Source organism: Anas platyrhynchos, chromosome 4 (genome assembly GCF_047663525.1).
Source record: "Anas platyrhynchos isolate ZD024472 breed Pekin duck chromosome 4, IASCAAS_PekinDuck_T2T, whole genome shotgun sequence".
NCBI classification, from domain to species: Eukaryota; Metazoa; Chordata; class Aves; order Anseriformes; family Anatidae; genus Anas; species Anas platyrhynchos.
The window spans coordinates 32711371-32737782 of NC_092590.1; the positions used below are offsets into that span (position 1 = coordinate 32711371).

A 26412-nucleotide genomic window follows, 5' to 3' on the forward strand; every position below is an offset into this window, starting at 1 on the left:
CATGTCTCAAGTCTTCAGCAACAATTAGTTCTAACTTCAAGCAAGAACAGCCCACATCCTTTAATGACGATGACAGCATAGTATTAAAACCCAACCTCAAATGTAAGTTGGCTATGTGCAGTTAGCAGCATGTTTTTTTTTTTTTATGTGATGAAACAAGATTTTAAAAGCACCTGCATTGGCAGGGTCGAAAGAGAAAGGGAGCTGGCTTAAAACAGCTAAGAGCAAAATGGCAAACTCTGAAATTCAGAAAGTTACTCTATTCCCATTTTACACTGTGCAATACAACCATGAATTAAGGGACAAACAGCAGAAACATGGAGAATTAACAGAGAAAAATTAGGACATCGTCTATGTCCAAAAACCCTTCAACTAACAAAGATAATGCAGCCAATATTTCTTTTTCTATCAGCCTATGATCAAGCTGGCAAAACAAGTCTGTCATTTAGGACTGTGTGGTGCAGCAGTTTGTACCATATCAATGCATTTGCTCTAAAAAGAAGCAAGCAGAGTAAATACAAGCACAACAATAAATTTTAAAAACACTTCAGACAGTGTATCACTCTTACTACTAATTTAATAACATTAATGAACTTGGGTTCAGCAACCAAGTCTTCAAAGTTTTTGTTTTTACTGATCAAGAAGTTTACATCAGTAGCTTCTGGCAAGTGAAGCTACACCAGTGTTCCTCTACAGACCTTGTGCATGCACATGCCCCACCCATACTTCCCTAGAAGTGCAACCATACGTTCCACCATGGGTTTGTCCACGGGAAAGCTTCAGCAAAAAGTTGCAGGGCTTTTTACTTGTTTGATACGCAAGTTTATCAAACGTTAAGTCTGTAAGCAGTTCTACAGGCCAGTCAAAAATAAATTGGCAAAACACCTCAGCCAAGAGCAAGTACCATAGCAAGTCATAGAAGATACCCTCTGATGTACCTTGTTCACAGATGACTTTACAGCTCACAGTCAAGAAGTTAATTTAAAAAGAAAAATAGGCACAAAAGCTCTCTGGGAGGCAATGTGTTTTGTTGCTGAATTTACACAAAAGCTTACTGCATAAAAAGATGCAGTACCTAGACTGAAAACACCTGCAGTTGACAAGGGCAGAAACTCATCTAGGTTAAAGAGAGGGAAAGTCTTCTCTGGGGAGTGAACACTTAGTATCTTCAAAATGAAGACTTCAGGAAATACTACTGTATACTGATGCACAATAGGAAATTAAGCACTCGCATGCCATCACAGTTAAGACAACAAACAGTTTTGATTTCCATAATTGAAGTGTTTCAGCCTGACTTTTTAGAAACGTGCTTCTCATGCTTGTTTCTCATATGGATCTATACTGCCCTCAAACTTGTTACTCCAGAAAAATCAACATTGCACATAGATACAGAGAGGCAGATTAATGCAGAGAAAAGCAGCACTTCAAAAGACAACAGAGCTCTTAAAAGCATAAACAAACACCTCAGTAAAATCACACATCTATATGCACACTTCCTAACCCCCCCCCCAAAAAAAAAAAAAAAAAACACACATCCTAAGCTGACACACGTATAACCAGCACTGCTGCTGAACTGCACATCTGCTGGGTTGTTTCATTGTTTGGTGTAGATTATTAGTATTTAGAAGGGCATCCATTAAAAAACAATCAGCATACTTGAAAGTTTCTAAGATAGTCATTTTCAGCAAAGGCTGCTAGACTGATTTGTTAAACTGATTTCCCAAGTTCCTGGGAAGTAACTCCATTAGGATTTCAATGATAATTTTTCCACACATATTACAGTGCATTATATTATCACTTAAGCTGGTGGAAGTGTTTTGTGGTTTGTTTTGTTGTTTGTTTTTTTTTTTCCTCCTTTTCCTAAAAATTATTTGACTAAGTATAAATGTGTAGTCTGACAAAAAAAAAAATAAACTCAGCTGGGGTCAGAGACTTTATGACACTAAGGCAGAAAAATCTAGAAGATTTGTTTATACTTTTTACAGAATGCCATTTCCAAGAATTGAAACAAGATTAAAAGATGCCTTTAAACCAACAGTCAAATATTTCAAATTGTGCAAAATCTTGTAATACACAAGCTTTTCTTTTTCCTTCAAAGGCCAATGATCGATTTAAATCCCTCCGCCAAACCATCTATTCATAAGGGGCTTTAGCTACCTTTTCTCATTGGGCATCTCTAACTCCAAAGAGAAAGACAGACACTGGTTTTCACAAGCATCAGTCAATATGTTCAATATCCAAATCCATCCTTCTGCTTCTTTTGAGTTTAACTTCCAGTTATTTAACAAATAGCTATAACGAGTATACATTTAACTGCAGTAGTTTAAGTTTTTCTTACTGGATTGAACACAGCATGACTTTTCACTCAGTTAAATCATTCAACTCTTTTTTTTTTTTTTTTTTTTGAGACAGTTCATGGGTTTATCCATTGCACTTTCCCTGAAAAAAAGGGAGAAAAAAAAATTTCTTGCACCTCATTTATCTGTCACAAGCACCATACTTTGTCTACTTTATACATAATTAAAAAAACATACATTCATTTGACAGCTGAGAGTGATAATACTATCTCCTCAAGTTTGATTTTGGTTACTTGATTGTTTTTGCTTTCCTTTTTCTTTATGTGCACTTTGATAGCCACTTTTATACTCATATTTGTGAACCTCCAAGCTCTCCTAAGGTACCTGCATCATGTTATGAAAAACAAAACAATCCCACTGCATTAAACTCCTTAATTATCTGAAAAAACATGTATACACATCTTTAATATTGGTGCACCATAATTGTGGAAGCTTACTACAGAAGATAAATGCATCCAAGATACCTTCCTCAAAAGATACTGTGTGTTCTTATAAGCTTTCAGTGCCAGCCAACAAAACATCATAAATATCTCCAAGACAGTCTTCAAGAGCAAGAACACTGATGTATTTTCATTCTTTTCATCCTTACAGTTACTTGTGTCTTAATATAGTCTTGAAAAAAACATTTCTTAAGAAAACACACATGCTGAAAACACTCTTTTCCCCAGAACACACATTCCCCTCCAAATTAAGGCACAGACAAATTTGAGACTGATATACTCCTTTTATATGAAAATATATTTAACTCCTGTGCTCCTCAACACTTGCTGCACTTCACTTGTTCTGAATTAAACCTTAACAAAGCTATTTTGGCAGCCAGCTGTTTTGCTAGAAAGCGCTGTTACACAAACCACGTACAATCTTTTCATTTTAAGGATTCTGTGCTTTTCACTACACTATTAAAACATAAAGTGGTTTTCCATTGAGTTTCCACATTTTCTGTGCTGTGCTTGACACATTGTTCAACAATAACGCATCCTACATTCCTCAGGACTTCTCTGCCTACAAGGAACTACACAAGAAACTGCAGAGGAGCTACAGTATTGATCTACAAAAGCTCTTTTTCAAGCCACAGGAGGATGTCATTTTAGCCTTTAAATGAGTGTTCTGCCTCTGCTTTCTCTGAGATCACATTTTACATTTTGTTTTAAAACAAAATAATAATAATTATAGAGAAGAAACCTAAGCCTAATTACTGAGTTTTCTTTAACTGCTAGAATACTGCCTACCACTGATAGTGCACAGAGAAACTGTTTGTCTTCATGAAGATGGCATCAAAGGGTTGGCAACAAACTATGGTTAAAAGGATTTTGTAGAAAGGACATCTCTGACTGGGTTTGCAAGAATATGTTAACTGCACTTAGGCACTTCATCCAGCATTGGCCAAAGCAGATCTTTTCAACATGGAGTTTTCTAAGGGTGCCGGTGCTGGCTAACACAACTACCTTTGGTGACACAGCAGCAGTCTGGCACTATAAGACTAGAAGTGCAGTGGAAGATGCACTCCAGCCTGAAAACAAAGCCCTCACAACCTGGACAGGCAGCGCTTCCACGTAGCTTTGAGTTCCTCCCTTCCTCCCTGCTAGTGAGCAGAAACACCTGAAATCAGGACAATTATTGGCACATACTGTACATTTCCCAGCAGGTATTCACCGATCTTCTTTGCAGGCCAGAAGTGGCTTCACTTCTTGGCCTTAGAACAATGGCATAAATTGCTTCAAATATGTACGACTGTGGGGGTTTCTTTCTTTTGGTGCGTGCGTGTGCATGTGTGTGGTTTCTCTTGTTTTGCCTTCCAGCTTATCTACTGTTCTGGGTATTTATCTGGATGGAACCGAGAACTGTTCAAGTTATAGTACCTACCAAATGGAGCACAGCTATCCTCCTCCCCAGGTTACAGCAAACACGATTTGTTACTAAGAAAGATGTCACAGGCAATTTATCCTGCTGAGAATCAGCAGGATACTATATCAACCCAAAAGTCAAATCTTAAGAGGCAGTTGGAGAAAATTAACACACATAGTCATTCTGTCCTAGCTATGTTAAAGCCAACAAGAACACAATTAAACCTTGGGGATTCCCATCCAAGCTTCACAGAACCAGCAGGGTTTTAGGCAGGCTACCAGTCACACAGGCAGGCTACCAGTCACTACAATTACACTTGTGTTACCACACTAAGATAACATTACTGCTCATGGGTCTACATCCTTTAAGTGCACACAGCTGCAGTGCAGAAGAAAATCTGAAACTCAAGAACAAGAAGTGGTCTGTAGCAGAAGACAGATTTTTATTCCATGAAGACAACAAAAGGACTCAGGTACCACAATTTAATGGTCTTTTAACCTGAAAGTGGTGCAAAACAAGGCCAATACCAGAATAGTTACCACTATGCAGACTTTCTTTTTTCATAATCTACGTTTAAATCAGCTGTATAAAGCCCAAATAAAGCTACTTTAAACCTTGACCCTAATATTACAGCGCTTGAGGGCAGAGGATTTCCTGGAGAATCTATATTTAATTTTCCGGAATGAAGAAGAGCATGACTTACGTGAATTCAGGAACTAGAAAAGGAAATCCAGACACTGGATTGTAATATCTTTCCCTTAAATTTTCCTCCCTAGCTTCCTTGACGTAGTCCTTTTCACGCAACTACAACCTGCAGCCAGACAACGTACTTCTCTACTTTAAAACTGACAGGAAAAAAAAAGCTGAAGAAAGAACTTTGCAGAGTAAATTCATAGTTGTCACTCAAACCGTCCAGTTTGGAAACTTTACATTTCCAAAACAGTAAAAAAAAAAAATGCACAAAAAGCAACTTGTTTCAATACACATTCCCCACACAAACCAATTCTGAAGGGCATTATTATACAGTAGCAGAGTTTTCCAATGTTAGCTTTTGGATTTCCTGATCAAATAAGGTAGTGAAAAAACTTCCAAAATGCTCAGAAACAATGAAGATTTGACTCAACCTATTGAAAGACCCAATAAATCCCAATCTCCAAGCTGTCTCTAGTAAAACCTCCCCTATCCTACACCTAACAAATCCTGATGCATGACTTTTCTTTAGGTCTTTAGAAATAGCTACAAATTAGGGCCATTGCAATACCTTTAATTCTCTCTTCTCAAGTTGGGGTGTTGCACTCCAAAACCTCTGGAACAATGAATCATGCTCAGCACATGACTTCTTGAGTGCGTGTGGTTTCACTGGGACGATGAATGTCACACACATGTACTAGGGTGAGAACTTGCAGTTCTTTGTGATGGCTGCTGTCAAACATGCTTTATTTCTGTCAAACGAGACTTCACTTCAGTGGCAATGTTCAGCATCTGGACGTGAAAGCATATGCTAAACAGAAGTCTTTGCTGCCTCGACCACTTTCTCATCATATTTCTCAGTTGACCCATTTAAAACAGCAAAGAAGTTGAAGAGTACACAGGACTCAATGGAAGCAAGCATGGAAACTGCATGTAACTACTGCTGAGCTCTGACAACAGAAGCGTCATTCTCCCTTCAACATTGGGTATTCAATCCAGTGCTCAGCAACACTGCTACATCAAATATCAACACCCAACAAAGTTACTTTCCAATTCAGAGGTACGATCTGTATTTTCCAAGCTACTTCACAGAAAACATCAAGAAATTGGCAAGAACATTTTCTTGGTAGTGGAAGACCTACTTTGTTGTTTGTGTTTTGTGGTTTTTTTTTTGTTTGTTTGTTTTTGTTTTTTGTTGTGTTTTTTTTTTTTTTTTTTGGTGGATCATTAAATTTTCAACTACTAAACGATTCAAGATTTGTTTAAACTGTATATAGTACTGCTCTTACAGATACAACTTTTGTTACAGCTATAACTTTTGTAGTTATTTTGATGAAAGAAATTATATCTCAAACCAAGATGTACCTAGCAGATTACACTTCTATGAACTCGTACTCAATATGAGTTGAATACATTTCAGAATGCAAACACAGAATAATTCAGAACAGCCACTGTTCATACTCCCAGGTCTCCACTTGAGGAACAAAGGAAATTTGACATGTCAGAACTGGGACCTCCTTCAGGCATTTAATGCTACACAAGAAGAAATTAGAAGGAACATTGCTCTGCAGGCTTATGTTCCATAGGATATTGTTTCAGCAGATTAATCTGTCTGTTTCTCTTTGCTCATTTGAACTATACTCTGTATGCTGAGAGCTATACATAGTGGAGCATTTGTTTAATTGAATAACCATTGCCACAATTAGACTTTCAGCCCTGAAGTGGCTTGGTATGTCAAACATGTCTTCCAGTTAAACAGTTCTCTCAGGTAGACATCTCTTTGCCCAAAAAGCCTACCCGCTAGCACTCCTTCATTGCAATACTCAGAATAATCAAAAACTCATTTACGCATTGGCAGAATTGTCTGTAATCTTAGTTAGTTAGTTATGCAGATATCTGGTATCTGCAACAGCATTTTAAATATGCTTCGTGACATTAAGAAGTATATCCCAAACACAGAAATAAAACGTTGGATACTGAATGTCTGCCACATAAAATTTCCATATTTTTTTAAATGAACACATTCAAACTATGTTTATTCTTATCCTTATCTTAAAATAAAAGAAAGTCAAACTATATCCAGTGATAAAACTTAACTCAAATTAGAGCTTCTAATTTTCATTAAATGTGTATCTTAGCACGGACATTTCAACTTATGCCTGTGGTTATATTTTATTAATGGACATCTGATGAAAACTGGTGTCTTATCTCCTGGTAGCAAGACTGGGAAAAAAAGAATAAATGAAGCATTCAGTCCCAGAAACAATTCCTCAGTGTATATGAAAGCATATCATGAGGAGCATGGTTTTCTTCAGAGTATTTCATTTATTTGTAATCTCTCCATTTTAAAATAGAATGTCAGTAAAAGCAAACAAAATTCTATCAAATCAGATTATTACAGTTTCGTTAGCAAGTACCAGTCTGTTAGACTTAGCTGATTAAATAGATGATTATTAAATACATAATGCAACTTTATATGTTTAAATATATTTAATCTAGCTGGTATATTGTCATTGAAATTTTGATGTCAAACTCGGACAGTGAATTACTGCTCCTTGATGTCAGAGAAGAGAAATTCAGTACAAAAAAAATATAGTCTCCTAAATCATAAGGAAAAGGATGACAGTTGTAGTAAAAATAGTATGATCTTGCAACCAAAATATTCTGTGGTCATTATAGCCAGACAACTCTGCTATTAAATTTTATTCCATTACAATGTTTCTCCAAAAATCAAGGCTTTTATTCTCAAAATTACAGCAGTGATAAAAACTTGATAGCCTTTAGTAAAACATGAGGAAGCTGCAAATTAAAATCCCTTCAAAAACTTCATTTTAGTCTTAATGTCTCAAAATCAGGTCAAACAATAACACAAATTTGGAACTGACTATGCAAAGCCAACAGACTGTAACATCGATCACTGACACTATTAAGAAGCCTTGATTCCTGCGTCTGCTTACAGAGACCTAACTGCCAAGTCCTTGAATTTATTTGTTTTAATGATATACATTGCCTAAGATATTCCCCATTGAAAACGTATCCACAAGAAGATGTATAAATTCAGGATGCTGATTTACTGCAGTGCAGAACTGGCAGTATCCCAACGCTACTTGGGCAACCACCCAACTATAAGCAGGTATAATGCACCTTTAGGAATACTTTAGGGGGTGGGGGGAAAAAAAAGAAAACATAGACCAGTCATGCTGTGGCAATTCTTTGCATTATTAAACTACTGTATGACTTCCACAGAAATCTACAGACGCATAAGCAGAATTAATACGTATTGCCTGATGATGTCTACCTGAAAATTAGGATGCCGATACAGAGAGATTCCCCAAACAGATGTATTCTGAGTTTACTGTTCATTCAAAGCATTTTAAATCATTTTCAAAATGCCTCATATTCCTAAGAGGATCAAGGAAGATACCTTTTGTAGGGATTTTCTGAAGTCAATAACATTCATGAAAAAAAAAAAAAAAAAAAAGCAGTAACTGCAGAAATGTGACCTAGAGTCTCTAAAACCAGGTACTTCCTGGTCAAAATCAAAAAGTCTGGATACATGCAAAGCATTAAGCATACAAGAGAATAAATATTACTGATCACCAAGAATATCACTAATTGAAATGTTAGCTTGATCTTTACACACTCCTCTCAGTTATTTCTGTAACGTTGTAGGCTTTAAGCTTAATATTTAAAAAACATAACTGTATATATAGAGGTCATATCTATACAGAATAACTTGTCTTTAAGAGATCACCATTGTAAATCTTCGTAAACATGTTCAGAACACACAAGCACACCTCCCTAACACAAGTGTCAGAAAACAATTTCAGTGAGGTGGGCTCTGCAGAGCTGTTCTGCTTCAAGAACCCGCAGCAATAGCTAACCAGCAACCTTTTAGCTCATCTTTCTTATGCTTCATCGCACAGTTAAGTAAGTCTATGCATAATTGGCGAGCCACTTTGTGCGGTTTTTTGGTTGGTTGTTTTTTTGCTGCCTCTATCTTTTTGAAAGTCTTCAGACAATATTCTAGTGTGAGAGATCCACGAACTTGCTCAACATCACTCTTATTGTAGGACTTCAAAAATCAACTCTCAGTTTCCCATTCTTAAAGAATCCAACAGATCCATTTCTCACCTGACTGTCTCTCACACAGCAACTGTGTGTTAATGACATCGACCTACAGCTTCAAACAAAACTCTGTTTTAGCAGTCTGGCTAAGATATAGGGACGCTTTGCAAACTACATCTAGAATCCTTCCTCAGCTGTATGTGCAATGCACAACCCACGGGCAGATCTCAGCCTGTCTCCTCTCCAGAAGAGCAGCCTGTCAAGGATGTCCCCAGCCATCTCTGCTCTGCAGCCACCTCCCCAGCTCCTGAGGGCAACCATCTAACACAATCTTCCCCAAAACTACACAAAGCTAGTGCCATCCAGTATTCTTAAAATGTTCTTCACCTAAAAAAAAAAAAAAAAAAAGTTAACATTTATATTTAAGAAAACTAAGTATTTTAGCAGCAACTAAGAAATCATTCTCCTTTATTGCCTTTCCAGATTTAAATCACCTCCGGCTTTGCTGACCGGGCCAACCTGGTGCTGGAGACCTCCTCACAGCGAGCCCAAACCAAGGATTTGGGGGCTGGAGATTTGCCACAGTGGTGTAACTCAGAAGTGATATAACTCAGAAAACTTGGCTAAGGCTGGATGCTGATAATACAGCAACTAGACCGAAAATATCCAAAAGGAATTTGAAGTTAGCCTTTTCATAGCCTTCTCCGCTTCTCATACCTTTCCCCCCAGCAATGATTTTTAAACTTTATTATTATAGATTATTATTATAGATTAAGACTATTTATTAACTAAAATATGCTAACAACTAGCAGCCTCACCATAAGCACTGCAGTCTTGGCATGACAGGATGTTTTTCACGTCAGTACACGATTGTTTGACAACAATAGAATAAGAAAAGTGGCAAGAAAAAAATATAATCGTGTAAAACCACCTACTAACAAACTCAGCCAACCTAATCAGAAATTTAGAAAATCTGAGATTGTCGTTTCTTATCTTGGTTGTGGACATTCTCTGTAGTAATAAATCAGTTTTATGCTAACATTTTCCTTCTCCCACCTCCAGCTTATAAGTACACATTCTACTTTTGTTTCACAATATAGACCACTGGGAAAAAAATTAAAAGACACAAGGTTGCACAACTGAATGGCAGAGTACACAGAAACATTGGTGTTAAATGGGAGATGCTTCCAACCACAGACCTTAACATTACAATTCAAGATGCACAGGAGACAAGTACAGTTCTTTTAATACTTGTCCTTTTCTAACAATCAACACAATCAAAACAAGTGGCATATTACTAAATTGCTACAGACAGAGAAATTTGTTACTGATACCAGCTTAAATCCAAACTAAGCATCTCACAATCTCCTCAGAAGGGACACATGGTAGGTAGAAGCTTATCCCTATCAGGTTGAAAAACTCTCTAAAAAATGAAACACTTCCCAACAACCTGGGTTGAGTTTTTGTTTCTTTGCTTGTTTTTAAAACAACATAAACAGCAGCTGAGTGAGCTCCAGGCTCAACTGCACAGAAGCCAAAGAGAAGACAAGCACAAAAACATGCTGTGCTGTAGCATGGCAATTCCAAAACACTGAAGGTATTACTACTGAGTGACTTCGGAAAGCAGGTCATCAAAACTTAAATATTTTCTGCCAGTCAGATGTCTGCAGTACCGAAAACAGGGAAGCTTAAAGATATACAAGACTTCCTTACACACAGAATAAGCCAAAGAGCACTGAGATGCACTGATCTAGATACCAAGGAACATCTCTGCTAAGGCATTCCCACAGTCAGTCTAATCCTCCTGTACCACAAACAAGAAAATTTTTGCACAATATTAAAACACAGCTTTAGATAGGGCAATGACTTTATTCCATCTAAAACAGAAGACAGCAAGTTCTGTTTCAAATGTACATGCTTTTTAATTACAGCAACAGTAAAAATTACAGGAAGAGAACACAGGTGTGTACTTAGGACACCTCACACAGGACTTGGGAGGCTCGTGCAACTGAGACACTTTCAAATACATACAGAAATATGGAACAGCATGGCTGAAAACCAAATCCAGCCACTGTATGACTAATGAGGAAGGGGAGGGGGGGAAGGGAAGAAAAAAAAAAATCAAAAGCTTAGAAGTAAAATATTTATTGCCAAAGATCCCTTTCTGCTACCATAGCAAATATTTAAATTTTGATCTGAAAAATTCTGTTCTACCCTCCAGAGATACATGCACCATCTATCTAAAAATCTCTTAAAACTTTGGTTTCCAAGAAAAATGTTAATTAGAAACTTACTTTTGGATATGACAACTGTGACTATTACACAGTTATGAAAAACATATTTTTTTCTTTTAACTGCCCACAAAATCAAGTGACCAAACTAATTATTTTCTAACTGGGATTTTTAGGGAGATTTGAATAAAGGAAGCAGGTTAAAAAAAGCCAGGTATGCGTGTCAAGTAAAATCTCAATTCTGTAACTTTGCCTTGAAGGTTTTAAGCCCTTTTATCATTAACCTCCCATCAAATGAAAGTAGTAGGATGACTGGCAAATGAAGAATAACTCGAGCTGAACTGCCACTCTTAATAACCCAGTTTCCATTTAAACAGGGATATTGCCGTAGGGTTTGAGAATTTGTCACTACCATGCACACCCGCTGATAGTAAAGTAAATGCAGATAAGCCAATTTTAAACAACATGCTCCATTTTATCCCTTTGGCCAATAAAAAAGGATCTACAGAGATACTTAGAACATTAACAACTTCTTAAAAAACAGGAGGATAAAAAGTTTACTGTGTTTATACCGAATGCAGACAAGTATTTTCAGCATTGCCTACATGCAACAGAAATTTACCATTTTCATAAATGCAGCTGACCATGCAGGTACAAACAGAAAGTTAACAATGACTGAAATTTGATAAAATAAACAAAGCAAGTATATCTGTTTTCACGTTAGCATCCACAGATAAGAATTTAGCTTATTCTCACCGAGACATTAAGCTGTGCCTCAGGGAGGTCACACACACAGGTCAATTAACAGCTCCAACAGTTGCAGCTATTTTAATAGATTTTTCTAATGAACACAGAAGATTAGCACCCGATTTCAAATTTCCATGCAAGTCATATCATTGCTGGGAAAAAAAGCTGACTTAGACTTCCCATTTAATTTAAAAACAAATAAAAAAGCCCTTAGCCTTCATGAATGAAAGAAGAATTTTGAGTGAAGAATTCTGACACGTTCAATGCAAACGACCAGGTTGTGTGCTCCAAGTTCATTTCCTGAATCTTATAACCAAGTGCATTGATTCTAACCTTTATCATATTGCTTATCCCCTGCAGTACTCTAAGAGTTTCTCACAACGTGTACTTTATAAATTTGGAGTTCTGCTTAGAAGAATGCCATTCCCTGTATGTATGCTGAATATAAGCAAAAAAAAAAAAAAAAAGGTATCCCTCCAGGTTTATTGTGCTAAAAATAGAAGGCTGAAATTAGATTTTAGAGTCTAAGGGATTTTCTCACCACACAGATCTCAAATTGCCCATTAAAATAAAATATAAACCTACAACTCAGATTGGCATAATATACACTCATGACTTTGACATTGATCTAATATTTAATAGTCTGAACCCAAAAGATAACACTGAATGATTTTTATCATTTTTTTTTTTCAGAGATGTGAAATGCTAGAGCAAGTACATTTTGCATTAGCATCTATATGTAGAAACTGCCAAACTGCCTATTAAATCTACCGAATAAATCAAGGAGAAAAAAAATGTCAAGAAGTGAGTAAATAGGAATGACAGGCAAACAACCAAGGTGAAGATGAAGTCACACGAAGGAGTGACAAAGTAAATCAGTGCAAAGGATTGGCAAAACGCACTTCAGGTAAACCCTGATTTCACAATTTTGTTTGCAGATTTTATTTTCTTAGACATGTATTCCCTGATAACTTTCCCTGCTCTGCTTTTATGTGTAAGTAGTAGCCTTGATTAATTCAGCATATAATTTGAATGGTTAGAATAAGCCAAGATATTACAACCAAACAAAAACTCTGGGACATATAATGGACACAAAACCCAACTGCCTACAGAAGGACAAAACACCAGCACAATGGTCACTAGCAAATTAATCTGTAAAATTAATTACAAAGATTATATTGATCTGATTACAAAGTAATCTACCCATCTACAGACTTTGACCTTGTACATTGCATTTCCCATACATAAATGATTAATATGTTTCAGTAGACATTAATTTAACCTTGTGGAATAGTCAAGGCTTAGCACTGAAGTTTGTTCAATCACATCTTCCTTATGATGGTCAGTGCAGGAAAAAAATACATATGCATAAAGGAGGCACACAGGTGCATTCTTTGCATGCATTAATATTCAAATAATACCAGACAACCCAGCAAATCTTCATTTAGAGCCTGGACTAGCTGCAATGAATGAAAATCTGATGAACCTATTTAACCATTTATACAATCAACCAGTAAGTTGACTGTATAAATGTTGGTTGTATAAATCAACCAGTAAGTTGATTGTATAAATGAAGAAACTGCAGCTCTCGGATGTTTATCGTAAATCTGAGATGACATTAGATCACATCCCAGTTAATTACAAGCCACGTTAGATTTGTCAATTTGGCACCTCTGGCACGAGACGCTGATCACTACTACTTTGCCAAAACTGATGCGAAACCAAATGACAACTTATTGTAATGAGAAGACATCCCACTTACTAATTCTGTATAATCTCACTGAATAAAAAAATGTAATACACTTCAGCAAGTAAGTCACTAGAAGCTCTCTCCCCAGAACCAGTAAATTTCTCCATTGTTTCATGATGAAAATGGAGTAGCTTACTGATGTTTACAGACTCTGCACTGGGGGAGGGAGATGGCATGAAATGCTGTTCTTAACACACTTCAGAATGAATTACTCAGAATATAATTAGAATTAACACCATATGAAGGGAAGAAGAAACACTTACTAGTACAGGACTTCATTTGCTTCATGCCTTTCATATCTAACAGTTTCACACATCAGTCTGAAAGAGAAAAAGTCATTTTTAATTATGATTTGTATCAGTGTCACAAAAGACTTCACTTTCTGAAGTTAGTCAGCATTTTCACATTTGCCTCCAGCCCTTACAGAAATTAACCATCAATTTAAACCTTAGCTAATTTCTTAATTTAAGAGCATAAATCGTTAAGTCTAAGCATTAGAGCTATTAGTTTATCCAAAATCAGATTTGATTTAGGACATTACATGTAATTGCTCCCATAAAAAAATTATAAAGTGGATAAAATGATACTGATCTCATTTTATAAAATTATCTGATAAAAGTATGTTGCTTTATGAAGAAACAATGCAACCTTTAAAAAAAAACAGACCATCACATTGCATTAGATCACATTCAAGCTCAATAGATAATACAAGAAGTTATGCTACATGGTAAATCAATGTAAAAAATCATGGTAAATCAATTCTAACAATCTTTTTGTTAGAATTCAGCAACTTAACTTAAAAAAATTACCAACAGATTTTAATGCTAAAATCCCAGAGGGCTCAAAGTGGAGAGAATTTCCTGTAGGAAAATCCTCTGTCTAGAGAGGAGGATTAAAACACTTACGCCACATTTGTCAGGCAAATAGTGAATGCATAACATAGAGCAACTATAACAGACCTTTCCACATACTAGGAAACACAACATTAACTTGGTGGGAAGGAAAAAACACATTTCTGTCTATTGTCTTAAGGAAATGGGCGCAGTAATTTACTGAGGGTGGGAAAGAAACAAAACCCACTGCCTCCCTTGGACATCCCAGGGCACTGAAGCTGACCACAAACACACGGGCTGTTTGACAGACAATCATCCAGAGATTTGCCTAAGAGGCTCATACGAACATTCAAATAAGAAACTATATTTAAATTTAGGAAAGAAATTCTCATCCCTTGCAGGATTTGTCATCAGTGTGACAATGATCGGCTATCCATGGAAGTATCATAAAAGCAGACAAACGTGCCTGAGCAAGAAGACTCAAGGAAGTTGACATGAGGTCCAGAAGAGCTGATTTGGGTTTGGTGTGCTGTTTAAAAGGCTTATCGTTGTTTATGCCAACTTCCTAATTTATTGATTTCAATAGCCAGTAGACTGTTAAAAGTTTCCCTTGCCCTCCTCTCTTTCAGAAGTTTACTTACATCTACACACTAAAAACCAATGCTTTTCTGTCCATAGGTGACAGGCTTGTAGTGGTACCTTGATAATTCATCAATTTTTCATAAAGAATTTAGATCCTAATTCCATTTTCTCAAGAATCAAGCTTAATCACCTTCAACCACACACACACACAGTATTTTGGATTTAGTCTTTGGACCATCTCCGAGAACTCCTCTTATAAGCAATTTCTGTGTTGTATATAATTAAGTCTTGTGTATTATATACAACTTTCTGCTAATGAAAAATCTGTCTTCCTTGCACAGCAAGAAGCTTTTTGAACCATAGAGCTTCCTCTTTTTCAGACACTGTTTCCCACCATAGAATCAAATCTTGCCAAAACTATACAGAAACCAAAAAGCTACTGTCTGCTTCCAGTGCCTGGGTCCTCACCTTCTCTCACCAGTCCTCTGCTTTGAGAGGTTTGTTACAAGTGGATGTGAGGTTATTGGTGACAACATAGCATAAGAAAATGAAAAGTCATTGTTAGCTATCAAATTTTAAAATGAAAATACTGCTTATAAAACATGCTGGATAGTCTGTACCCTACTGGTCTGAAAAGATTCTGGGCACCAGGCCATCCAAGAGTAGGAGTTATAGGAAACAGAATCACTTTAACAAGCAAGTTTTGTTCCCATATGAATTTGAAGCAGAGGAAGTACATTCTTGATAAAGTCACAAAAGTTCACCACTGGCTCTGAGTTTTATAGCATTTTGGTACCATTATTATGATGGTAATAGGGGAGAAAATGCCTTGCACAGAAGGTAGACAAGCATTTCAATTCTTGTGTTAAACTGGAACAGTTAGAAATTGCTGTTACTGTAAGTTACAGTAAAAAATAGACTATTTCTTCAAGTATTTTGAAAACTGATTTAGTTCCGGTCAATACTGCTGTTGAATTTTCACTCAAATGTGATCTTTGTCCACCTCCTAAACACATGTAATAAATTCAAGATGAGCTCATCAGAAAACCACAAGGTAAATTATTCACTACTGAAGGCTGTATTTACTACAATAGTTTTAATGCATCTCAGAAGTCTTTGAGGCATCCCACAGCCACAAGAAATGCTGTTTCTTAAAGGATGCTATAAAAGCTTTTTGTCCCACATCTGCAGGGAATCCAGCCTTTTCCATGTATGGCACTGCAAACAGAAGCTCTCTTCTAGGAACGCACTGTGCTGGGAGAGCTAGCCCAAGTTCCACACATTCCTCAGCAAGAACCTCATTCTGAACAGGAAGCCAAAAAGTACAAATCAACATACCATGTAACCATATGTGCATGCTTTGATCTTTGTAAACAAGTTAACATCAGTTCAACTCCAGCTATGTAAATCTTGATATTCTGAAACTCTTGCATATAATAGCAAAACAGAAAATACTTTGGAAGGAGGGCATGATTAAATTCAAAGGAGAAGTAATTACACAGTCTACTTTGAAGTCAACATTCATATTGCAGAATGTGTCGTGAGCACATTGGGACAAAGTCCACCTTTTATTTTCTCACAATTACAGGACATTGGCTTGGGAATGAAGACTCCAACAGAATGACGAAGCAAGAAACCAGAAATTAGAACTTTTAAGAGCATTAATCAAGCCAAATTTGCTTCAGCATCTTCAGATGCGGTAAATGTTGGCAAGCCCCATGATGCAAAATAATAGTAGTTCATTCTCTTTCCTTGTAGAGCATACAGAAGATGTGCAGGCCTCCTTTTTGTATCTGCCAGAAAGGCACTGATGTCCAAATACTCTTAGAAGACTCAGCTAGTAGTAAGATATTTGTGTGAAGACAACTGAAACAATGACTTAAAATCAAATAAATGCAAGTCTTTAAAAAATAATATAAAGTACATCTGGAAGTTTTTATTTAAATTACTTTATTAAAGTGCTTTATGGGGAAAAGAAATATGATGATGACATTTATTAGTTTGTTGTTTTTGTTTGTATGTTTTGTTTATTTTACTAAGTATCATTTGTATGTGTAGCACATAATTTTTCTCAAACTTCTGCACAAAAGGAAGCACAAACTGAAACAGAACCCAAATAATAGACTGCTTCCATGATTATTGCATTACTTAAGTGATTTGGACTATGTGCAGACTTTCCTTCAGGACCAGAAGTTGTACATTGTACATAAAGCATTTACTTTAGGTCTCAGCCTGAAAAGAAAACACACCCACCCATAACAGAAAACAGGAGGAGAGGAGCATATAGGGATACATACATGCACCCATACAAGAAGAAAGCGTTAGGACAATAAAGTAATAAATGGATGCAGTGATAGCCAGCTTTTGAATTCAAGGTATGGTACACAAGTGCAATGTATAGTTACCAAGCCTCCTATTTCTTTACTTTGTTAATGCATTAACATATACTATTTTAGTGCCTTAAATATTTCAAAAATAATGAAATAAAAGTGACTGTTTCAAAAAAAAAAAAAAAAAAAAAAAGTTATTTCACTTATGGCAGATAAATTCAAACCTCTTTTCCTGACAGCTGAAATCCTGACAGTTCCTGGAAAAAATTTTATTTTATGGCCAAAGCAATATCCTGAATTTTTGTTTTCTAAACGTCATGTCTGCCATCATGAACATATTGATACAACAATGAAGTGTCTAACTTAGAATTCAACAGGCCTTTGAGTGCCACTGAGGATTAAGCTTATGTTTTTAAAATCAATAACGATGAGGATTTGCTGTGAATTATGCATCGTCTGGATAGGAAATTGATAAAAAGTCTAAAAAAACACTCCTATGGCAAATAGGAAAATTCAGCTTCAAATTTTGATATCAAAGGCAAACCCACAGAAAATTGCGCTTGTCCTCTGCCCAGCTCTACTTTCTCTCTTTCAGGGAGAAGACTATCCTCTTTACTTTTCCATACAGCTCCTCAAACAATCTTCCAGACTAGCATATGTTTATCTTTGATTTTCTTCTCTATTGGAAACCTTCCAGTATGAAGTTCTATTAAGAAACAAGAAGGATAACCATAGTAGCAGGTCTGTCAAAGACACCGTCTAAAGTATAGTGAGAGTCTGCAATACAAAATCCTTAGCTGACCAGACACTCAAGGTGACACAAGATCTGGAGACTGAGGTACGTAGTGGATTTACGTAGGCCTTTTTCAATGGAGAGATGCAAACACTACACACTCACCTAGCTATCAGAAGCAATTGAAAATTATTTCTACGTAGTCCTCCCAAAGGCATTCAGGGCTGGTACATACCCATGATAGAAGCAGCTTCAGTGAGAAGAGTTTAAAGCATTGACAAAACTATTTTCAGCTGAAAATGTTCTGAAGTAGAAACATTACCACTTTCTTTATTGTATTTAACTTTGATTATACCTACTACCATGCAAGTTCAAAACTTCTGTAATAAGTCTGTAATAAAAATTATGCACTCCTTCATATAAATCATTGAACTCCATTTTAATAAAATGAAAGGATAATAAAAATTCTGGCAGCAAACTTCTTGCTTTTTGATGGGAGCATCAAATGCAAGTGACAAACACCTATTAAAATATTATGCTTTCTATGAAATACAGCTTAAATAGAAGATTGTGTAAGAAATGTTTGTTTCTACACAATTGTGTAAACCTTTTTTCCACACATAAGCAGTAGCTCTTACAAAGCATCATACCTTAGCTGATGTTCTCTCAGATTAGACAAGGCTTCCATTCCATGTAAATAGGAATACACAATCTCCAAATCCTGCAAACATATGGAAAACATTATTAGGATTTTCAATTTGGTACAAGCTGTTAAAATTCTGCTTTTATAAAGCATTTAAAGTTTTCCTGCTATGGGCAGCAGAAATATTGGAAATAACACATTTACAGGCGATCAAACGCAATCTGCATGAATACCTTTGATTCTACTTCAGAAACTAACACAGGGAAGGATGGTGCTAATGGCCACATCATAAAATTCAAACACAGAAAACCTTTCGGCTTTTGCCATCATTGCTCATGTTCAGTAAACAATCCTGGTCCAGAATTCCAGTGAGCTACGGTGCAACTACCCTGCTTCCCAATGCCAGTGTACCCAAGAACTTCTGTTTATTCCATAAAGCAAGCTCACAAGAAAATAGTCTTTTTAAGTTCAAGAGAAAAGAAAAAAGTGCAAAAATAGTCTGCAAAATAACCCAGTGTAAACATTTAAAAAATTGTACCTTCGTCAAATGGAAGCAAAACCACAAGCTTAAGGGAGAAAAAAAGATGACATGAACAGACAATTATTGGCATGAAATAACTAAAAAAATAATAATAAATACTAATTACATGACAAATTTTACATTCAGTTTTACATTTACTGTGAAACTCTGACACCCAGCTAAAAAACAAACAAACAAACAAAAAAAACATTAATACAGAGATGAAAACATCACCCAAGTCTAAAACTTCCCACAGTGCAACTGTGGAAGAATTAACATCAATCTAGAGGGTTTGCTGATGTTAGATCACTACTACACTTAAGAAAGCTTGATTTCAGCCCACATCTATGATGATTTAACTTTGGCTCATGGATTTAATACTGTTTCACCATCCATTTTTTTAAACTGCTTCATTGAAAAACAATGCAGTAGCTCACAAAAACTAGCTGAGGCTGACAGAAAGCTGAGAATAAACTAACGCCCTTATAACTCACTATAAGAATATGTTTTCAAGTAATGCAGAATTTCAAAGCTATTTTGTGAAATATTTTGTCACTGGGAAAACTTTATTTAAAATTGAATGTGAGTACAGAGATACTTCAGTATCCAGACACAGTGAAAGAATGCCATGTGAGATGCTCAGGAGGAGACTTGAGTGCTGAATTCCCCCAGGAGAAGTTAATGTTAATTAAGAAAAATAAAAATAAGATCTAGTTTAGTATATTATTGTATGAGTGTTACTGTCCTTGTTTAAACCACTCTACAGATAAGAAAAGACACCAGGAGCTGCAGCCAGTGGTTGAGACTAAATAAATATCTTTCATTCAATACCTAAAAGAATGATTTTTGCCTCACACTGAAAAAAAATGGAAAAACTCAGTTCAAAAAAGCAGAAGAAATGCACAAGTGAAAACTTTGATTTCACTTCTGTTCTGGTCCTTCTGTTCCCTGGAGGCTTTGGTCCTCCTGCAAGGAGCAGAGGACAAAGTGAAGGACAAAGACAATTATGCATCATCTGGGATGGAGGGACCTTGTATATGCGGCTTTGAGGAGGAAAAAAAAAAAAAAAAAAAAAAACAAAACGGCTACTTGCAGGTTTGTTCTACGCCTTCCCTCACACCCCCATTTTATACTAATAAAAACATATAAAAGCTCATGCCTGCTGCTGCCTTGCAGGGACCCCCAGGAGCCACAAGCCTGTCTGTCCTAGTGGCACTGCAGTGCCTCAGCTGCCCAAGCCACCAGCTGCCCCAGGAAACTGGGAGTGGATCACTGGGAATCAGACTTCCACATAACCCATCACTACTAGCAAGAGCCTGGTCAGAAGGTGCTGCTGTAAGTTGTTTACCACAAGTCTGTGCAACAACAGGCATGCACTGAAAAGGAGAATAATCCTTTGCCCTCGGGGCTGGCACTGAGGTTTCTCCAGGGTGGCGTGGGTTTTACGTGCAGTGAAGGATTCACTAACAGAAGAACCACTGAAGATGCCTGGTTACATGGACCCACAGCTGTAAAAGTATAAGTGCATGGTAAAAGGGATCCACAGACCTTTTGTTCTCCTGTCAAAACCAACAGGCATTTCAGCATTGCAGGTGATGTGCACCAGCACTGGATCAGACAACAGCTCCTGACAAGAGCTGCAGCCCATTCTTCAGGCAGAGCTTTTCCACAGGGTGTCTAACAGGAAACAGCTCCCTCTACCACCGAAAGCTTAGCAATGAAATTTAAGCAACAAATTCACGTATCAACCCTGTCATTAAATTCTGCATAACTGTGCAAGATTAAAAAAAAAAAAAAAAGAGCCATCCAAAAGCACTGCATATGTTTTCATATACTGCCAGTAGGCACTGCACACTCCCATTCTGCAGCATTAAAAAGTAGGAAAGCAATTTGAAAAAAATAAACCGAAGCTTAATAAATTATCCCCATTAGTCACCTCAGTTTTCAATTTATCTCTGGAAAAGCTATGCTTTGTTTACTTAGCAAACATTTTTATCGGACATGGATGTTTTAGTGTTGTTTGAACGTCTTGATTAAAAGTGAGTTAATGGAATGCAAGAGTCCTTCAGAAATATTTGCACCGTGTCTTTTAAAATCCTAAGTAAATTCAGAATGTTTGAAACAGTGGCAGAATAAAAGCCACCTTTCCTCTACCCCCCAAAAAAATTCCACATGTACATACAAGCTTTGGCTACAAAATTTTTCAATTTTGGTATTATAGACAATTGCCAGAAAGCTAAAAGATCAAAATTCTCAGGAAAAGAACTTTTTGTCTTTCATGGATGCAATGTCTTTATATTTAAGCAGAATAGTTGAGAAAATCCTTAAAAGATGCAATTAAATTCAGCAACATTGGGACTTAAACACCTTTTGAGATAAGTAGTTTTTAGGACCACAGCATGTTAACACTAATCCCCAGAATGTATAAAAGCATATAAATGGCAGCAGCAGTCTGATGTATTTTTTGTTTTTACAATAGATGTACTTAAATTACCACAAGGTGGCAGACTGAGCCATCGAAAGCTCAGAGAAAGAAGTTCTTCATACAGTTTAACTTATTTAAAAAAGGAATCCAATACTTTATAACAGCTTGTAAGTCAGAAGGAGCAAAACTCACCATCACCAATATAACTGGTTAAATGCTCTGCCACAGCAAAGAAGATTTATACAAAAAGTACTGAGAAACCACCAGCTTTCTGCTTTCTGACTTTATCCATTGAAAAAAGATGATTGCAATGACAACATAAAGACTTGGCTGATCTTGCTGCAAGAATTGAGATCTACATAAAGATCTTGGCAACAGTTTGAAAAAATGTCAATGGAATCTCCAAGAGCAAAAAAAGTTAATGCAATGTTCAAATTAGCACAGTTTTAAAAGCATTTTTTTCTTCTTTAAATGAAGAAGCAAGCTAGAAGACTGAAATCTAATATACACAAGCTTGTAGTACAGCCAAAGTCAAATGTTTAATTGCTGTATGTGGAGCAGTCTGAAACTTAATTCGCTGTTATTTCTTACTATGTTTCAGTGGTGTCAGCTGGCTCAGTTTAAAGTTCCGACTATGCTTCAAAACAACACAGGGAGACTTGAGCTTTAACACTGCTCAGCTTCAATTAGGTCTGTAGAAAAACAGCCTGAAACCTTACCTGTGTTCTCATTTCTAATAAAAATCTGCTTTTTTTTTTATGTACAGATGTTGCATTTGTTTCAAACATGCTGATAGTGTCAGTTACACAAGCCAAAACCAGAAAGTTGGCCCCGGATTCACAGCAGCTTAAGAAACATTCACTTCACTGAAGTGATAGATACACTTCAGAATTCACTACTTTTGACTGAAAAATTTAAGCCTCCCTAGAAGTTTTGTACTTTTTCCATCCTGCTTTATAGTAAGATGTGGAAACGCCAGCCTAACTCAACCATCCATCATCCTTGCCACAGTTGAAAAGCAAAATGCTGGTCTGAGAAATTCGTTCCTCTGATAGCGAGAAATTCACTCATTTCTGTGCAGGCATGGCAAGAAAGCGCAGAGAAGCTTTCATCCTACCTTTTCAATAGCTCGTTTCATTTTGAATCAAAGGGTAAGAAAAAAAAAAAAAAAAAAAAAAAAACAAGCTAATTCCCTAATTTACTTCCTTGGAGGGGAAAAAGAGCTTCTCAACACACCTGATATTCACCTCCGGCTCCGAACAACCTGCCTGCTGACTATACAACAGTTTGAGAGGCCAGCCTTTGTCAGAATACACAATAACCCAGCTTAGACTGAGGTACCTAAAAGCAAACCCCCAGGGAGGATGAAGGCTGTGAGTGGAGGTCATGGAACAGGCAGTCCCAGCCCGCTCACACCTCTCAGGCCCAGAACGGCGCCCAAGCCGCCTGGTTGCACTGCTGGGAAAATGGCAGCTCCCTGCCTGCTGTCCCCAGCAGGCTCAGCACTGGCACCGCTCGAGACATCGCCACGGGGACCACGATGTCAGGCTCAGGGAGATGAAGGCAGAGAGAATGTGGGACCTCAAAGCCTTCTGCTGGTTTACGTGCATTACCAAACTGCTTGCACGGAAGGGGCATGTGTAGTTTTAATGTGGCTGCCTGAATGGTAATTTTTGCTTAAAGTAGAACCTTCCTTTCCAAGTATTTTAATGCTTTTTTACCCCATCAAATCATATACTAACAAGCACAGTTTTTCTTCCCAGTGAGGAATAGTGAGTCACAATCAAAACCAACATTGCTGAAGTCTTGTCTTGTCTCTTTCCTTGCAGCTGTAGGATTCTGTCCTTTTCCCTTTTTTTTTTTATTGCATCCAGCACCTGAAATCATTTGACCCTCAGCAATTCAGGTACCTATACCAAGCATTTATTTCTCTAGCATTCATTTAGCACCTGCCTGTACTGCACCCTAAGGCCAAAGCAGTGCCAGCATTGCCAAAAGAAACAGGCCAGACTACTGCAGCAACTCATCCGGCTTAAACAGAAAAGTCCGTGTCTGCAGCAGACATCTGCTCCTGAGCAGGTTTGTGTACACGAGGCAGTCCGCACGAACGTGCCAGGCTCTCACAAAGAGCAACTCCGGAGGACATACACGGCCCTGCCTTCAGAGACCACAGCCTCTGAAGGAAAGCCAGGGCAGACAGGGCGGCAGCAACTTCAGCTATCCCAGACAAACCCAAAGGCAAGACAAAACCAAAGGCAGGGCAAAACCTTACTCTGAGAGTGAGCTCACACCTTGCAAATATTAAACTGTCAAAGTCAGGAGCAAAGCCAGGTACAGACTGAACAGACTTACAGCATGACACAAAAATCCAGTCCTGCTGATACCAAAATCCCTGCTGTACACAAATGAAGATGAAGTACTCTACCTTCAGCTTCCCAGCAGCAGAAAAAATAAACTTTCTCACAGTTGCTGTGCAGGAGCATGCCCAGGTATGCATGGACTTATCAGTGAGCCATACCAGCAGTAATTTGCTGAGGAGATTAAAATGAAGGATTTGTCATGTAGGACAGAGTTTTGACATTGTTTCCCTCACATCAGGACCTTCATATTCAGGGCTGGGGTGCTGACACACGGGAAACCAGCCAGAATACAAACTAATACACTGAAATTTAAGATAAATTATTCTTTTCAACTTCACTACAAGCTACAGCAGCATTTTTCTGCTAGTTATTCCTACTACTGCACAGCATGCTATGTAGAGATCTGTGGCATTCAAAAATAGAGGCACAGTAATAGAAAAAAATTTACCAATTCAATACAGAATTAAGTGACTGAATTGGCAGCTACATAGATACTATTTTGAACTGTGATGGGGGAAAGTAACCAATCAACTAATAAGTTGTCTGAACATAAAATAAAATTTCTAATTCTTAATATACTCAGTTTCCAAGTGTCATCTAGGATAACAAGAACACCAACCAGCCCAACACAGCCCTCCCGTTCCGAAGGAGCAGCACCACCACCTCCCAGCCAAGCTGCTCATCAGGAAATTCAAAATTCCTGACACAGATGCACAGGGAGTCAGCTCAGCAGAGCTGCTCCACCAAACACCATCACCCCACAGTGCCATCATAGTTTCTCCCTTTTCTTCTGACACAGGAAAAACATAGAAAGTGGAGGGGTGGGAAGCAAGAACAAGTGGCACTGGAGACAGGTGGAGTGCAAAGCCACATACAGAGGGTAGGAAGACACCTGCTGGTTAGCAAAGCAGCTTTGTTGTCCCTAGTTTGTCACCCATCTGCCTATTTATTCTGCCTCTTCCTGAACTGCCTGCTCCAGGCACTAGCTCAGCTTTCCTCAAACCTGCAGCTCCCCAAGACAATGAGGAGACAATTTGCATGGAGGAGGTTTGTTTGTTTGAAAAAAAAAAAAAAAAAAAAAAAAAAAAGACACAAACAAAGAAAAACCAACCTTACCTCCTTATCCATATTCAAAATGGGTGACTGAGATTGAAAGGCAACTTTTGAATTTAAAGGTCTGCTAGAGCCACCAAATGCTAAATTATTTACTTTAAAACCTGTGGCCAGAGCTCTGAAAAAAATTACCATCCTCAACCTGCAGGAATTTGTCTCAACTAGCACATACTGTATTTCAGGAAACCTATGACAAAACATTACTCCACAGTAATCAGGCATGACTAAGCTTGGGAATCAGCCTCTACCAGAAAGGCAGCAACCCAGCACAAGCCTTCACTTCCTCTGCTTCAACCAGGCAGTGGGAAAGAACTCTAGAAACTGTATTGATCCTGTTTAGACTTGTTGACACACAAAAAAATTGTTATTATTAGTTTCACTAAAGGCAGGCACATTTGTTCTGGGTTAAGAAAATAATTTTCAAACCCAATTGGAAACAGAAGGAGCAGGCAAATTCAATCTGGAATTGAAGCACCCACACGTGAAGCTCATCAGGAACAACTCCAAAACCTCCTAAAGAAAAAGGAAAATTCTTATTTTCCCGGTCTGTCTTAACTGGGAATTGTTCCAATACAGAACAAAAACGTGCTTCTCAAAAATCTTTAGCTGCATTACTGCCTCTAAAATTCAGAGGCTGGAGAAACACAATAGGATCATGTTAAAATAGATGTGGAGAAACAAGATGTTTCAATGGGACACTTCAGTCAGCCTTCCTGTCTTTCAAATATGTTTTATTTAAACAAGCTCCCCTGGAAATAAAATCTCATTTATCTTTATTTTTGCACTATACTTTTTTTTTTTTTCCTAATGCAAACTGGATTAAAAACCTCTACTTCCATGTAATGCTTCACAGATTCACATATGATATAAACAGTTCCTGGTTTTCAATCTTGCCAGCAGAACCGGCTCAAATATATAAGACTGAACTAGAAGGTTCAATGACCCACCCCACAGGAACAGACTTTTAACACCAGCTCAAAATTAATACAATCGATTTAACATATCCTGCTGGTCATCAAGCTTTTAGCTGAATAAAGTAAAGAAATTAAGACAGTCATGATTATAACCATCCTATACGATGGGGTTAAACGTAGAAAGGGTATACGGGAAATTAAAGCCTGCCATCTCATAGAAGTCAGTGCACAAACTAATGAGCATAGGAAATTACAGGGTAGTGCTGTGCAT

The 26412-nt window shown here is 37.4% G+C and overlaps 1 protein-coding gene across 7 annotated transcripts in view; it reads right to left on the minus strand.

The window, feature by feature from the left end:
* The window catches only part of RAPGEF2 (Rap guanine nucleotide exchange factor 2), a 181193-nt gene that overhangs the window by 106750 nt on the left and 48031 nt on the right, over positions 1–26412 (minus strand). For 6 of the 7 annotated variants that reach the window (XM_038178784.2, XM_072037352.1, XM_038178778.2 and 3 more), the window contains exons 2-3: positions 18817–18887; positions 13952–14008 (exon numbers count right to left, since the gene is read on the minus strand). In XM_038178784.2, the coding sequence (XP_038034712.1) occupies positions 13952–14008; positions 18817–18887 (128 nt within the window). Of the gene's footprint in view, positions 1–13951; positions 14009–18816; positions 18888–19347; positions 19367–26412 lie in introns of those variants that run through there. The other variant, XM_072037354.1, reaches the window with a different exon arrangement.